Source organism: Gorilla gorilla, chromosome 9 (genome assembly GCF_029281585.2).
Source record: "Gorilla gorilla gorilla isolate KB3781 chromosome 9, NHGRI_mGorGor1-v2.1_pri, whole genome shotgun sequence".
NCBI lineage: Eukaryota > Metazoa > Chordata > Mammalia > Primates > Hominidae > Gorilla > Gorilla gorilla.
In genome coordinates, this window is record NC_073233.2 from 26,432,691 (window position 1) to 26,449,902 (window position 17,212).

The 17,212-nt window shown below is 43.2% G+C and overlaps 1 protein-coding gene across 10 annotated transcripts in view; it reads left to right on the forward strand.

The window, feature by feature from the left end:
- Window positions 1-17,212, forward strand: part of NAV2 (neuron navigator 2) — a 775,852-nt gene that overhangs the window by 702,852 nt on the left and 55,788 nt on the right. For 5 of the 10 annotated variants that reach the window (XR_008669893.2, XM_055356422.2, XM_063711039.1 and 2 more), the window contains 6 exons: window positions 286-753; window positions 1,394-1,459; window positions 2,847-2,891; window positions 5,627-5,787; window positions 7,316-7,504; window positions 13,818-13,870. Coding sequence is in view for 9 of the 10 variants with exons in the window: in XM_055356422.2 (XP_055212397.2) it covers window positions 286-753; window positions 1,394-1,459; window positions 2,847-2,891; window positions 5,627-5,787; window positions 7,316-7,504; window positions 13,818-13,870 (982 nt within the window). In the remaining variant the exon portion in view is untranslated. Of the gene's footprint in view, window positions 1-285; window positions 754-1,393; window positions 1,460-2,846; window positions 2,892-5,626; window positions 5,788-7,315; window positions 7,505-8,055; window positions 8,155-13,817; window positions 13,871-17,212 lie in introns of all 10 variants that reach the window. The other 5 variants (XM_063711041.1, XM_063711040.1, XM_019037190.4 and 2 more) reach the window with 3 other exon arrangements.

The window sequence follows — 17,212 nt, forward strand, 5'->3', positions numbered from 1 at the left end:
TGTGAATAGGCCTGTAGAAAATTATTACTCATGGCTCTTGGGCTCAGATGGAGTCAGAGTCTCAGCTGCAGCTTAGAACTTGAAGACGGCAGCCTGTGATGCACTAGTGTCTAGGCCCACTTTGTGGCTGACCTTTCCCTGAAGTACCGTTAGCCATTTCAGTAGGAATGGCTGTGCTTCCTTCCCCAGCAATTCTCACCAACTCCTCTGCCCTACCCTTCTTTAACAGTCCGGTGCCCCTTGGCACTGGGTGTTCAACCTACACAACCCTTTGTCTCTTCACAGACTCTTTGGTGGGAAACCTACCAAGCAAGTGCCCATCGCCACAGCTGAAAACATGAAAAATTCGGTGGTCATCTCCAATCCTCATGCCACCATGACTCAGCAAGGTAACCTAGACTCCCCGTCAGGCAGTGGCGTCCTGAGCAGTGGGAGCAGCAGTCCTCTCTACAGCAAGAATGTGGACCTCAACCAGTCTCCGCTAGCCTCCAGCCCCAGCTCAGCCCACTCGGCCCCTTCCAACAGCCTCACCTGGGGCACCAACGCCAGCAGCTCCTCCGCAGTTAGCAAGGATGGCCTGGGCTTTCAGTCTGTTAGCAGCCTCCACACCAGCTGTGAGTCCATCGACATCTCCCTCAGCAGTGGAGGGGTCCCCAGCCACAATTCTTCCACTGGCCTCATCGCCTCCTCCAAGGACGACTCCTTGACTCCCTTTGTCAGAACTAACAGTGTGAAGACCACACTGTCAGAAAGGTTGGTGCTGTGCCTCTGGCTGCGTTTCTCAGAAAGACACCCTTCCAAAAATAAAAAGATTAGCTTAGGAATCCCAAATGTCGAATAGTCTTTGCCTGTAAGATTTCTCTCTTTCTAATTACTGCTGTCTTTCATGGGGAAGCCACTTTAGGATGGAATCAAGCTTGGCTTTGCGCCCTGTGATCTTTTCCTCTGTGGTTATTCTTGGTGCTTGGAGCTGCTCAGTCTCTCGGGGGCAGATTTATGCTACCATTTGAAATGGCATTCAGCTTTTGAAATCCTTCAGTTTTATCCTGTTTGTTCATCAACAGCTTCTTTTCCCTCCCCTTGTAATTGTGCAAGCAGAGCAGGTGACTGGGTGCAGACATGGAGTGTTTAGTAGGATGCTCTTTAGACAGCTGGGTAGGTTTGTTGTCATCGTGGCAAACACCCTCCTCCTGGACTGATAGGAAATCAAGAAATTAAAAGTGTTCTCAGAGCCCTGGATTTCTCTGCAGCAGGGATAAATGTGTCCAGTTTCTGCATATAGGGAAGAAAGCGAGGATCAGCATGGGGAATGAAAAAAATGTATATAACAACACCTCTCCTTTCTTCCAAGCTAATGTTCCTTCTCTTGTTTTCTACCTGCCTGGACTTCTAGCCCTCTCTCTTCCCCTGCTGCTAGCCCTAAGTTCTGCAGAAGTACTCTGCCCAGGAAACAGGACAGGTAATGACATTGCAGGCCGGGGACCAACCGAGCCTCTAGGTTCTTCTGCCCATTCGTTGTCAAGCCAGATGTCTTGTGTGAGGCTGTTGGCCTAAGGCTCCTGCTTGTGTTTGTGGCTCTAGTGTACTCTGTGACACATGGACATGCCAGTGAGAGTCTGTTCCTCTGTCTGCTAAAGCCCAGGGAGAGGTGGAGTTGGGCTGGCCTCTTCATTCCCATTTTGGGAAGGCGACCTCAAACCCTGCCACTTGATCTGGGGCAGCAGAAGCTCTCGCTTGCATCTCTTGTGGCCTCCTGTGGCATGTTCCTGCTTTTCAGCTTCCTTCCCATTCCTTTTGCCACCCCCAACCCCAAGCCCAGAAATGACCTGCCACCCACTGTGTAGCTTGGCCCTCACCTTTGTCTACCCCTCCCCATGCAGCTGCCTCTTCTCCCTTTCAAAATCCTTTGCTGAAGTTTGGCTCATTATGTCTTGCAGACTGTTGTGTTCTGTGTGCCCATTTCCTGCGATGATAATGAAAAAGAATGTGTAGAGTATTAAGACTTTACGAATGTACACGCTTGTGTTTGCCCCCAGCTGTGGGTGGGCCTCAGAGATGGATACTGACCTTAATTTTGTGGGGGAGTGATGACTTGGCCAAACATAACAAACAGATGTCTCCTGCCAGAAAAAAAAAAGAAAAGAAAAAACCTTCACCCCATCAACAGTGAAAACTTTGTTTTTGTCAGCTCACAAACCAAGCCTTTAAACCGTTGGTCTTTAGAAATCCAAGTGCTTTGACTTTATCAGCCAGCAAGTTGTAACATGCCCCACCCAGGACTCAGCTCCTAGCTATGCCTGGGCCGCAGAAATTGAGAGGGACCTGGAATTCACTTCGTTACAGATGAATTTCAAATATGCAGACTGCTGGCCTCTTGAAACCTCCAACAAGTCCGTTCTCCCACTTGAAGTCGTTGCCAGTGGCATTTAGGGGGTGGGCCAGTGTTAGGGGTGCAGGGAAGTGGGCATCCCTCTCTCTGAGAAGCCGTGTTGGTGCAGAGAATGCTCCTGGGCAGCAGAAGGCACAGGACCTCTGCTTTGAAGTGAAGCAACCCCTGAGTTTTGCTTTGAATCTGTGGAAAACGAGGAACAATTGGGGTTAAGGGACTCAGGCCTCCTGGTGACCTGAGGTAAAGTATGCGCTGGTGTCAGCTCAGGCTGAGGACTGGGTTTCTTTTGTTTTCCACAGATGTGGATGTGTTGCATTGCATGCCTAGCTGGATAAGGCACTTCCTGGTGATGTGCACCTCTTTCTCCAGGGCCCTTCAGCCCCCTCCCTAGCTTTCCCTCTTTCTGCCTTCTGTGTGCTGCTCTGAAGTTCTTATTTTTGTTTTAACTTTCCTACAGTGACCCGCACCTTGATAGGAACACTTTGCCTAAGAAAGGACTCAGGTATCTGTGTTTCCTCCTTGCATCTGTGCCATCTGTTGTGGCTTTGGAGCTTGGCTGTGTGACTCCTTCATGGCTGGTGGGGGTTTGGGCTGGGCTGGGGTCCCCGCTTTGACCACCACAGCAGGACCTTTTGGATGATGGCTCCCCTTGCACCCTCTCGTTCTCACTCTCCATTTGTCAGCTTATTTGCTTGAGCAGGGGCTGTGCTTTTTCAGGCTTAATGTGGTAAAACCATCTCATGAAAAACATCCCTGGGCAAGCCCAAGGAGCAGTCATTGCTGCTTCTGGGGCCAATGGGTTTAATTTCTGAGCACTTCACCATGACCATTCTGTTCACATGGCTGTCTTCCAAGAGAAAGGACGTGACTTATAGCATGCTGATTTGTAAGCTGGGACAAGAGCACAGGAGGCGAGGAATATTTTCCCCCAATTTGAAAATATTTAACTTTTCTGCCCATAAAAAATTGCTAGACAGATACTTTGCCCTTGTCTAAATATTCTAATGGAAAATTGGTCCACTTTCATTGCCCAACAAGACATGGGTGTGATCATTTTTTGGTGGATAATAAAGAAAAGACTCCCAGGAAGGACTGTCCTTCCATTCCTGGTAAGTGGTGGCTCAGGTTCATTTTTGGTGCTAGTCCTGGTAAAACAAGATGCTATAAGTCACCATTGCTCACACCATCTATATCACTTTGCCAGTCAGAGAAAATTCAGTTTGCTAATGCCTCCCCTGTGACCTTGCTGTCTTATGGTTGCAGCTGTCATTTCTTCTGCTTTCTAAACACCACATGCCCTGTAGCATCAGCTTCACCCTGCACTAAGCATTAAGTGCTTTCGCATAAAATGGGACTTGGAATGAAATGTTTCATTGCTGTCATGTATGTCTGTAGTTAATAACCTGCAGCTCTTAAGACTGAGAGCATTTTGAACAGTAATGTGAGGTAGGTATCAATGCTTCCTTTCAATGGGATCCTCTGAGTAAAGCCAGTTCTGAGAATCTAAGAAGGAAAGTATTAAAATCTCCCAACAGTCATCCTGCAGGAAGTTGTTGAGCAGTGTGGCCTTAGAGGGGGCCTTGGCAAGGCCTTTTGTACTTACCAGTTTCAATCGTGCCTATGAGCTGCTTGTCAGCAACCATGCCAGATGCTTAAATCATGGCCACTCTCACTGTGAGTTTGACTTTGATGCCCCACTGGTGCCCTGAGAGAAAGCTAACTTCTAAATGTTAACATTGTGAAATGATGCGTATACTTCTGTAGCAGATCTAGCCTATCAAAATTGTGTGGCTCTGGTTTTTTAAAAATTCAGAATAGAGGTACATGACAGGCTATTTTCAGGCAATTGATGTGTCCTGGAAAGTTGCATGTCTGTCAGATACAGTAAAAACATTAAGGAGAAAACATTTCTGTGCTCCCTCTCACTCTGATTCTTCCTGTGTAGCTCACCCACTCCATAAACATGAACATCCAGTACGAACACACTGACAACATCTTTCCTTAAGCCCAAAGAATCCCTCTATTGACATAATCAGTAGTCACTCCATAACATATAAGTCCGAAGATACCCTGGCCACTTGGCACTCAGAAATTTCAGATGCAGGCCAGGTGCGGTGGCTCATGCCTGTAATCCCAGCACTTTGGGAGGCCGAGGTAGGTGGATCACTTGAGGGCAGGAGTTCAAGACCAGCCTGGCCAACATGGTAAAACCCTGTCTCTACTAAAAATACAAAAAATTAGCTGGGCATGGTGGCACATGCCTATAGTCCCAGCTACTCGGGAGGCTGAGGTGGGAGAATCACTGGAACCCAAGAGACAGTGGTTGCAGTGAGCCGAGATCATGCCACCTTGCTCCAGCCTGGGCAGTAGAGCAAGACTACGTCTCGAAAAAAAAAAAAAAAGAGGAAAGAAATTTCACATGCTACTTATGGGCATAATGAAAAGAACATGCATTTTAAAATCAAACATGGATTGAAATCTCAACTCTGTGACTACCAGCAGGGTCCTTACCTTCCCTGAATGTAAAATAGGAATAATGGCATCTGCATTGCTGAGTAGGTCTGAGGCTTTGGTAAGATAATGCACATGAAGGCACCTAGCACATTGTAGATGTTCAATAAATCATCACCATATACATTTCAGAATAAATGAGGAGGTGGACCACATAACTTCTGAAGACCTTCTCCTGTAAAACTCAACAGTTTGGGGTTGCTTTTATGAAGATTTGTTTGTGCTCTATTACAGCAACTACTATAAGCATCAGTGTCCTCAAACCTTGCTTTGTATGTCTGCTTTTTCATATGCTGTGATTCATGGTCATTTATTTGTGTTGTAGAATGGCAGATGCCATGAGTTGTCTGATTAAAACTCCCTCAAAGCTCTAACAGCAGCTCATTTTGTTGCTTCAGTGCTGTCAAGGTGGGGCCTTTGACGTGACACTGTCATGAAGCAACATGTTACAGATACGCCCAGTGACGGCTCTTCTGAGCATTTACCAATCTTCTTCCCTTTATGTGTTCCCTCCAAACTGAAAGGAATAGTCATTTTCCCCAAACACAGCCAAATAGAAAAAAGGTTTTGAGAAACTTCATAAGTTTCGGGGCGTGTAATGATCTGATTTAAAAAAAAAATCTTCAGATATATGTTTTCTTTTTATATATTTACCATCAGCTCCACAGAGTTCATTTTAATAAGCATTGTTCATAGTTAATTCCGGCTTGATTTCTGTCTGTCCAGGTATACTCCCACCTCCCAGCTTCGCACGCAAGAAGATGCAAAAGAATGGTTACGGTCCCATTCTGCAGGAGGCCTGCAGGACACCGCTGCCAATTCCCCCTTTTCCTCTGGCTCCAGCGTGACTTCTCCCTCCGGAACAAGATTCAACTTTTCCCAGCTTGGTGAGTAGCCACTTGTCATTACCTATGTTGATCAGCTCCACAGGGCAGTGGTTATCTTATATACATAACATATTTTTATTTCAATAGTTTTTGGGGAGCAGGTGGTTTTGGTTACATGGGTGAGTTCTTTAGTGGTGATTTCTGAGATTTTGGTGCACCCATCACTTGAGTTATCTTATATTTTGAAATAGACATATAGTCACATCCCGCTCAGTGTCTGATTAGCCCTCGGCATTATAGTTCGATTACAGGAGATTGATAGAAAAATAAATAGAGAAAATAGTAAAGTTTTTGATACTGTAATCAATAATTTTCTTTATTTGGTTGATATTGGTAGGGCTATAGCAAAGAACATGTTATCCCATTCTGAAAAAGAATGCTTTCTTTTTCTAAGACCTCTGAAGAAATAGATTTTATCGCATATCCCATGTTAGGTCATCCTCATTGCTTTATTAAGTTGGAAATAAAAGTTAAGTTTTGATTGAATAGGTATTCTTAACAATGCCTACTTCTGACATAATGCTTTGACTGGCACAGTGGGGAAAGGAAAAGAATTTGTGTCACAGTCCCTGCTGACATGTCAATGGAATTCTTTTTCAGGAAGACAAACACATCAATGCACACCTATATAATAGAGTAAAAGAGAACAATCCAAAGCTTTATATGAAACCACGTAAAAGCTGAATATAATTAGATAGCAAGTATTAGACACATTTAGAAAAAGGAAAGATTAGTGCTGGCTGAAGTTATAGGCAGAGGTTATGTGAAGGTGGCAGAGTAGGAGCTGAGCCTTGAAGGACTGATAGAGGGTGAGAAATCTTTTCTAATCTCATCTCACTCTTTAGAGAGGCAGGCTTTTCTGAATATAGTGAATAACAAATTCAGAGTCTTTAAGGATAGAGGTGGCTTGTAATCAAGTGAGGTTTAACACTTCATTTCTGATTGACTAAATGAGTACCTCTGAAAATATTGCACATGACTCAAATGGACAGGATTTTCATAAGAAAGCTAGTTTTAGCTGAGACAAATGTACCTTCCTTGCATTGAAACTCTTTATATACCATTATTAAATGTCCCCCATCTGAGGCAATGGGATCTGTTTTCATACTGTTCTTTTCCAGCCATAACTCTTTGAGGCAAGAGATTCTTGTCATGCACAAATGCTTCCCATCTGATCAAAAGCCTGATTGGACTATTTTGGGCTTTTGGCTTTAGAGAAAATCATTCCAGATGAGCCTGGGGAGTAATTAGCTCATGCCTGGAAGGTGATACTGGCCTGTCTGAACGTGCCAAGTTGGAAAGCTGAGGCCCAGAGCCTTGCTTTGGAGCTGACCTGCCTTTTTACTCTTATTTTTAGCTCCCGGTGTGTAACTCAAATGCTGATGGGACTACTTTTTAGAAAACAGATGGGAGAAGAGTTGGCAGAAACACATATGGCTAAAAATAAGCAGTCTTCTCTTTGTCCCCAACCAGGATTTGAACAGAGACATGAATGTCTAACCTTTTGATTCTATTCCTTTTATTCCAGCGAGTCCCACCACTGTCACCCAGATGAGCTTGTCCAACCCGACCATGCTGAGGACCCACAGCCTCTCCAATGCTGATGGGCAGTATGATCCATACACTGACAGCCGCTTCCGGAATAGCTCCATGTCCCTGGATGAGAAGAGCAGAACCATGAGCCGTTCAGGCTCATTCCGGGATGGGTTTGAAGAAGGTAAGGAAGGAAACTTCCATCTCCCAGCTTACTCAGTGTAGTTAAGGGTCCTCTATGCTAAGTTCACTTCCTTAACCTGAGAGCCCACCTATAAGTGCTCCCACGTCTCCCACCTACTCTGGGGGTCAGGGATGGGGATCTCTGAAGAGTAAGTTCTGGCCTGACCCTTAATTAACCTTTCAGGCCTTTGAGGAAGAGGCTGCTTAAAAATCACTGGTGAACCATAGAGCTGACTGAGTTCCGCTTTAGGCTTCTCCCTCCTGGACTTGGGCCACAGCTTCTTGGCATGCACCTCCACCTTGAGGCTCAGCCGCCGGCTCACCATCTTGGCAGAGAGGACTACTGGAGAGTTCATTTCCCTGTGTTGACACACCCATGTAGCTCGGGGGGCCGGGCAACCACGCCTTTCTGCTCTGCTCCAGAATTTTTCATCTCTTTTCTCAAGCACTGGGTTTTTAAGTGTATTGTTTTCAGTTATGCCCTTTTCTTTCTTTGGTTGCTAACTGAGAATATTTGGGGTTGGATTTTTATGTTTGGTTCATTTTAATCAGAATCATGGGAGAAAAGTTCTGTGGACAACTTTGTCAGCTGTCTTCACAGCTCACTTCATTTCTCTCTTCCTTTGTTCCATCACCCAAGGTATGAGTTAGGTGAGTAAGCAGTCAAAATTCTGTGGAGGATATCATCCCCACCCCATGAAGATGGGGCTGATAGGACATTGGTGGCAATGCTCATTAACCAATGATTAAGAATAGCAGTCAGACTAGCAGAGTTTAAATTCCAGCTCCACTGTTTTTAGGTATATGATTTTGAACAAGTTGCTTCACCTCTCTGTGCCTCTGTTTTTTCATGGATAGAATAGGAGTAATAATAGTATTCAGCTCATGGAATTATGAGAATTAAATGAGATAATACATATAAATGTTAACACAATAATGTTATTACATGTCATGGCCTGTAATAACACAGCCGTAAAGCTATAATAACATAGCTGTAAAAACACAGCTTCAGCATTGACTTCCTGGCAGCTCAAAGTCCCCAGCCAGAGAGTGGGGAATCTTGGAGCAAACGGAGCCTAGTCTGAGGACTATACATCTAGTTGTCCCTTTGTTGCCATTGAAAAAGCAGAATGTGGAGGGTGAGTTATAGGTGCTTCCCGGTCCCCATATGAGTAGGGAAAAAGGGCCAGCATCCTCCCAGCATCACAAATTTGTGATTGTTTAGGAAGTTTCAGGTCAAAAGGGAGAGAAACACAACGCACAGGATTCTGCTTTTGCCTAATGTTCTTTTTAACAGAAGTTTTAAAGAATGTATTTACAGAGCAATTGCCCCCTGGTTTATTTTCTTGGTAACTTAATACTTTCCACCCTGATTTATGTATCATTTGCATACCATGACATTCAGTGAACAGGCACAAGTCTGTAAATCCATATATGGGAAGCTGCTGGGACCAAGGATTAAGGAGGGGAGAAGCCTGAGTCACTGAGGGGCATTTGTGAGATTTAAGAGCTAGAAATTAATGCTATAACTGCTCAGAACAGTGATAGTAGAGAATATACTGTGATCCTAAGGTGAAGGAAGTGGCAGTTTGTCTCGAACTTCTTTCTAGTCAGTGTACTGGCCAAGCATCGCCACGGAGCATTTCCCAACCTCCCCGGGAAGGATTTGCATATGGAGTTTGTCCCGCACTGTATTCCTCTTCTCTGCCATGTGTGTTCCTGAGTGAACCATGTCCAGTACTGAAACTTGTCCAAACAAGCACACTTCGCCTCATAAAGGTCCAGGACCATTACAGTATCGTCATCAGATAGCTTTTATTTATTCCATCTGGAATCAAGCTGGCAGACAGCACAACTGTGGAATATCTGGGATGTCAAAATGACATTGATAAAAAGTGCTTGCCCACAAGCAGTGTCTAGACTTTTGTAAACCTAATGATTCATGGTGACATGGAACTGAAGCACAGAGGTAAAAGTCAAACTTTAGGGGAATGGATAGGGACCGCTGTCAATACACTGTGAATACATAACATTATCATCTTTTGGAAAATATGGCATCAGATTGATTTTGTTTCTTCTAAGGGTATTACATTCAAAAATAAAATAGAGTTTGTGTAATTAGGTTTTTAATTCCTTTCGTTGAAATTCCTTTTTTTGAATTTATTAACTCCCAGTATTGCAGGAGCAGTTGGAAGAAAATTGACATTTCATGTTTGGACCAAACAGAACCTCCTTGTAATAATCAGTTAGGTATATTATACGCCATAAAGCAGAATAGAAATTTAGGAAGAAGTAGCACAAGTATTTGTGTGAGGTTTTTGTGCAATTTAGTTAGCTCTTTCCACTTTGAAGGAGTTTTAAGAATTATAAATATGTAGATTAGGTACAGGCATGGCCAGATGCAGCCTTTCAAAGGTGTTTCAGGTAAATTACTTTCTATCAGATGCATTATGCGATCTTAAAGTCAACTTTAATAGCATACATTTAAGGGGATGCTTGAGGCATTATTAAAATGGATTCGAGAGAAAAAAAAATCCCATGACTTCACCAATCATCACTAAGAGCTAATGCAGTGAAAAACACAGAAACCCTCCGCCCTATCAGTTTATATGGAATCCCCAGGAGCACAGAAGCTTATTAATCAAGAAAGCTTGTATTGCAGCATGCTTGTGTATCTAGCCCCTGAATTGCTGAAGTGGTTCAAATCCTGGCACCTCTACTGTTAGCAGTGTGATTCTGAGAAAGGACTTGACCTGCTCAGCCTGTTTCCTATTCACTGAAATGTGAAAAATAATTGTACCTGCTTTGGAAAATTGAAGTGAAGATTAGGTGAGATGAATCTTGGAAAGCATTTAACAAATAACTTTGAAAGGGGAGTATTGTAAGTGCTCACTCAATGGTAGCTATTGTTATAATTGTCATATTATAGCCTTCTCCCCAAGGGCCATTATCATCCTCATTTTTTTAATGGCCAAATTGAGGCAAAAGTGACTTGAAGACTTTATGCAGCCACAATGATGTCTTAAGCCTCTTGATTCCAGTCCCTTTTTCTTTCCACTCAATCCTACCTTGATATCTGACTCAGTTGGGTTTTTTTTTTAAACCTGTCTGAGGCAAGCTCTGATCTTTCATCATTGTCTTCTCTGTTTTGTGATGCTTCCTTTGCTGGTGGAGAGGCAGGGCAGTCCATTAGCCATCAGAACTGCATTTCATTCTTCTGACTCTTTCCACAGTACCCAATTGTGGAATGAGAAGTAGATCGTGATGCCTAGATCCACATTCTCTTTCTGCTCCTGACTAGCTGTGTGTCTGGCCACGTCACTTAACCATTCTGAGATTTAATGTACTCTGTTGTTGATTAACGGTGGAAACTCCTGCCTAGTCTGGGATTGTTACCTGCAGATTCTCTGTGATGAGGGTCAGAGGCACTTGATTGCTTTATTGGCTGGAATATGCCTAGTTGTTTCATTCTATCTAGTGTTTTCACTCCTACTAAAGCATCTTTCTTCTCAAACATTCCTAGCTTGTGCCCATATGTTGACTGAATGAAGGGACTAGGACACCATTCTAAAAGACACCAAAAGGCTCTTTAAAAAAAACAAACAAATGAAAAAAAATCAGAAACCAGTACAACAGATTACTCAAAGGCAGAGCGATCTCCGGACTTCTAGTCAGCAGATCCTGTTCTTGAATTGCTGTGTGACCTTAAACAAGTCATTGAACCTCTCCGAGTTTCAGATTTCTCAGTGGCAGAAGTGGCCTAGATATTCTCTATGGTTCCTTGTAGCTGAAAAAATGTGGAGATATAGCTATAGGGAGGAAAATTATGTAGCCTGCTTTAGCTGTTTAGCCTCTGTAACTCCCACAGGCATTTTGTTGTCCAAAAATAACCACATTGCACAACCTAGGCTCTGACTTGGCTCAATTCCCTTGAAGGAGGCCGAACTGCAATGGTTCAGGTAAACCACATTCAGTTTTGGGTTGACTCTGAAAATCAAGGATCTGTCTCTTTGGAACACAGCCTTGCTGTTGCTATTTACAAAGTGAGAGGAGTTAATTATTGAGAAAAATAATTACCTCTACCTTAAGCCTGCCAGATGTGCTCTTCTCTGCCTGTGACCCCATGCTTGTACTGAGTTGTTGCTAAAACTGTGTCAGTAAATGTATGTATATGAGATGTAGAAATAGAAAAGACAAAACTTCCATTTTCCGTTAGCCACAGGCCATATAGCAGCCCTGTGCTAGTCTCTGGCAGGCCAGTCATGCAAGTGTGTGTGGCTATGTGTTACACACATCTCTTCACCCAGCTTGGCCTCCAACATAATTCCTCCATTATTGTCTGTGTCGTAAGCTGAATTAACTTACCTCTGTGGAACATTAGGCCACAAAGTTGGGACATTAAAGGCCTCTGTTAATGTGTGGACATATTAACACTGAAAGCCATTATTGGCCATTAACACCTTAACCTGATTTTTTATGGGCATGAGTCAGATTAGTCATGGATGAAGAAAGCATGGAGGAAAAGATCTAGAACGCAGGGCATTGCTAAGGAGGGTGGATGTACATGCTGATATAGGTACAGCTTAGAGCGTTAGGGAGCTGCTAAGAGAGAAGAGGGCTGGAATAGCAAGCCAAGAGTTACGTGGGCTCAGAGGGAGGAGGAAGCCCACCCAGGTGGCAGTCCGGGAAATGAGGAAAGGTCCCATAGAGAAGATGTCATTTGAGCAGATCTGTTTTGATAGACAGTATTTAGATGCAGCCTAAACGAAGAGAACTGCATGGGCAGAGACTCTGAGGCAGGAAAGTACTGTCTAGGGCAAGCTTGGGAGAGCAGTGCAGAATTCACAGTGTAACAAGAACATATAAGGGAAGACGGAGAGGTCACGGAAGGTTTATTGGAAAGATGACAGAGAGGAACCTGAGTGTTAGGCTGAGCTACTTATCAGCTATCTTGTTGGCATATAGCTTCTGCTGACTGCTAATCCAAGGTGAGTTCACTTCGTGGGTGGTAGATGAATGCCATTTAGTACATGTGGAAGTTACCCCAGTGCCTCCCACTTTAGACTACAGGTCATAACTCGGTGTGGGAGTAGAGCCATTCCACCCATGGCCAGGAAAGCTGTGCCCAGTTACAAGTCCTGTGACGCCTTAACATAGGAATAGTTCTGTTTTTCAAATAAGTTGTCGAGAAGTTACCAAGAAAATAAAGAACCTTCTTCCCACAGAAGAAGGCAGCCAGAATACCCAAGTCCTAGAAAACACTATGCTGCAAAATTAGAACAAACAATAAGATGTCTCGGCCAGGCGCGGTGGCTCATGACTGTAATCCCAGCACTTTGGGAGGCCAAGCTGGGTGGATCACCTGAGACTGGGAGTTCGAGACCAGCCTGACTAACGTGGAGAAACCCCATCTCTACTAAAAATACAAAACTAGCCAGGCATGGTGGCGCACGCCTATAATCCCAGCTACTCAGGAGGCTGAAGCAGGAGAATCGCTTGAAGTCGGGAGGCAGAGGTTGTGGTGAGCTGAGATCGTGCCATTGCGCTCCAGCCTGGGCAACAGAGTGAAACTCCATCTCAAAAAAAAAAAAAAAGATGTCTCCACTGGCTGGGGGCAGGAAGGGTGCTAAGGACATATAAGTGGTTCTAGTCCAAAAGTATCAGTTTGAAACAGAAAAGAAGACACCACTTGCTCATCACTTTGTAGACGTGATAGAAATCAAATAAAGAATCTATATTTTGATGGATATGTTTTCTAAACAAATATTCTGCTATATGGTCATCTAGAATGAATTTACTGTGGCCAACAGCCTCTTAGGTTAAAAATAATCAGCTCTTTTTTTGCATATACAACTGACAGATGCCAACAGGGTAAAAAACTGTATTTGGAACACAGTCTTAACCCTAAAGGAATACATTAGAAAAAAGAGTGAAGCAAAATATGCTGGAACAGTAACAGGTTGCCTCCGGGCAATGCAATTGTGAGTCAGTGCAGGTTGTGACAGTGAATATGCTTCTTAACACTTCTCCGTACTTGAACATTTTTGTTCAGTAATCATATATTATTTTGACAGTCAAGAGAAAAAGTATTCAGAAGGTTGAAGGGAAAAATGCGGTAATAGAAAAGTGACATCCTTAGCAAACTATTACTTATTTGTCACTGACCTATCGCCAAACCAGGAAAGGTTGTGTCAAGGTGAGATTAAGACATTCCAAGCCTGGAGTGTCCTGTATTGCTGATGTTCTCCTCCCCTGTCCCCTTTTTGGTTCCATAACAGCCATCTATCAATTCACCTTTTTTTTTCTTTTAATAGTTCATGGATCCTCACTCTCCTTGGTTTCCAGCACATCGTCAATTTATTCTACAGTGAGTATAAATCAATGCTGTGTGGCTGTGATCATGAGAACTGGGGTTCCTTTATCAAATGTGTCAAGAATAAAATATATGCATTTATCCTAGGGAAAGCGTTTCCATTATAAGGGGATCAATTAATTAGGGAACAAGATTTAAAATTCACAAACAGCTATTAATTATATTATACCAACCCCAAAATCCAGAACTGGCTGCCTTGTTAAAGTGGCATGGTGCTTTAGGTGATAACTATTTAGAATGTGTGAGAAGCCTTGGCCACCTGCTGATGGACTTGGAAAATAAAGGCCTTGAGCAATTTATTAATCCTTTGTCTGCCTCAGTTTCTTTCTTTCTTTCTTTTTTTATTTGAGACGGAGTCTCCCTCTGTCGCCCAGGCTGAAATGCAGTGGCTCAATCTCGGCTCACTGCAACCTCCGCCTCCTGGGCTCAGGTGATTCTCCTGCCTCAGCTTCCTGACTAGCTGGGACTATAGGCACGTGCCACCACACCCAGCTAATTTTTGTATTTTTAGTAGAGACAGAGTTTCACCATATTGGCCAGGCTGGTCTCAAACTCCTGACCTTGTGATCCACCCACCTCGGCCTCCCAAAGTGCTGGCATTACAGGCGTGAGCCATGGTGCCCGAACAGCCTCAGTTTCTTTATCTGTAAAGTAGAAATAATAGCAGTTCCTACCTTATAGAGGTGTAATGAGGATTAAATGTTATGAAGATTACATTTCACTACAATGTAAACTCTTTCTAGACAAGGACATTTTTGTTTTTATTCCTAGTGCCTAGAACAGTACCTAGCATGTAGTAGGCATTTTTTACGTAGGTTTGAAAAATGGGAAAATGAATCTAAAACAATGAATATAGTACACACAGCTCAGAGCAAGCACTCCTAAATGCTAGCTATCATCCATGAGAGAGGTTTACTAAACGAAAGCCAAATGTAATCAAATACATTTAGATCTTCAGTACTCCTGGATTTGTTCAGTAGCATTTACTTTTTATAGCTGTACACTATTTATTTTATTTTATTTTATTTTATTTTATTTTATTTTATTTTATTTTATTTTATTTTATTTTAGACAGACTCTCGCTGTGTCGCCCAGGCTGGAGTAAAGTGGCATGACCTTGGCTCACTGCAACCTCTGCCTCCTGGGTTCAAGCAATTCTCCTGCCTCAGCCTCCTGAGTAGCTGGGATTACAGGCAGGCACCACCATGCCTGGCTAATTTTTTTACATTTTTAGTAGAGATGGGATTTCACCATGTTGGCCAGGCTGTTCTTGAACTCCTGACCTCAAGTGATCCGCCCATCTCAGCCTCCCGAAGTGTTGGGATTACAGGCGTGAGCCACCGCGCATGGCTATAGCTGTATGCTATTTACTTTAAAAACAGTAATTTGGGAATTTCTACAGGGAAAAAAAAAGTCTGTTTGTTAATTGTGAATTGGAAATTCTTTAGCCCTTAATCCCATGGAAACAAATGTTTTAATAATTTAGGTTTTGATAATGCCTGGTTTCTATATAGCAGAATACACTGTGTATAGCTCCTGGAAAATAAGAGGACACCCCAGAATCAAGTTAAAGATACCAGGGCCTAACTTAGGCCTGTATTGAGCAAACAAACTTCAGTGATTGCTGATATGGTCTGTTTTGAAGGACCTAGAAACCCTTGCTTCTACCCACCTCACCCCTCCAACTCTAAAATTCCTCTTTCCTCAGCTAGTCATCTTGTTTGAAATTTCATCACTAAGTCCTAGCTTTCCTTTTAAAGGCTTTATATAGAGTAACCTTGGAGAGAGGTTTTTTAAGCCATCATCTGCTAAGAAAGCATAGAGATGGTCTTTCAGCTGTCAGCCAGTAGATAAACTATGTCCTTTCTTCTAGAATGAAACTGTGGGATATGGGTACCAAGGCTGGTACTTTCAAACCTAAATGCACTTCTTCAACAGTATTTACTAGCACCATGGATATACCAGGCTCTGGACTAACCCCTAGGATATAATTTAGGAGAGAAAGGAGCCTGCTACTGACGGAGGAAGCTGTAGGCACCAGAGGAACATGGGACTCTAGCTTCACAGGACTGGCACAGAGAAGCTGTAGTGGATGTTTCAGTGCCCAGCCCCGTGTTTTCCCTGTGGCATTCCCAAGGGTTCTTGCCAACACAGAGGGGAGTGGGTTTTCCAGAAGAGTAAAAAAATGGGAGACTGGCCAGCATTATCCAGACTTGGAGGGAAGGAGCATAAGCTTCTCAACCTGTGTGTCTTCAGATCTAGGAAACTGTCACATGCAGTTCCTGGGGGCAGCCCCTTCATGCCAACCACTAGAAGTCCTTACAGTAAAAGACTCTCCTTCAGTAGCTGTTGTTCTGGGTATGGGGATATGAAGATACTGTTTTCATGAAATTTGAAATTGTCTTTTCTGAGCTAATATAAATTCAATGAATTAGTAAAGACCTAATAATAATACTTTTGAATTCCATTTTTATCTGGATAACAAGAGACCCGAGGTGTAATCATAGCGTTCTTCTCACCATATGACTTTGGGAAAGTCATCTGGTTATTCAGAGTGTCTCCCCAGTTTTGCCCTTGGCATCAGGAAACCAAGCAAGGTGATCTTCTGAGGCCCCTACAATCTCTGACATTCCATGAGTCATGGAGTCAAAGGTTCCCATTTACTGTCCTCAGTATGCCTTCTCTGAGAATATAGGTTGCTTTTGCAGACTTAAAAAAAAATAGCCTATCAGTGGAATGTTTTTATGCTGGTGCTGTCTACTAATTTCAAGAAAAACTACAAGTCTGGCTAGACTCTGCTACTGCCTAGCACTGAGGTGTGGTCCTTTATCTGTTATTACATTCTTGGTGATAATGAAATTCTGAAACACATGCTCCAGGCACCTTTGTAAATGTTAAGGTGAATAAAGTACTTGTTTGTTGTCTGAAAAGAGATCTTTGAAATGTTAAGTTGCCACAGACCCAGACCAAGGAGCCTGCTGAGAGTTTTAAAGGCTCTTATTGGATGACAGTAGATTCTTTCCTTGAAATCTCTATAATGAATATTCAAGAATGCTCATTCTGCATGAAATTTGCAATTTTAATTATCAGTGAAAGAAAAGATTACACAGTGCTAAATGATTGCCATGGAAAAGTTATGGCTAGCTCTTGGAGTAGAGAAAATCTCAAAGGCCACTTCTGGCATTAGACTTGCTTTCCTGTTTGGTAGGGAACACTTGAGTTCCCAGGAGAGCTGCTGGATGGATGGAGGCTAGCAGCTTCACATAGTGTTACCAGATGTGCAGAACAGCAGCAAGGGGGGCAAGATACAAAGCACATGCTTTCTCTACGCTGCTG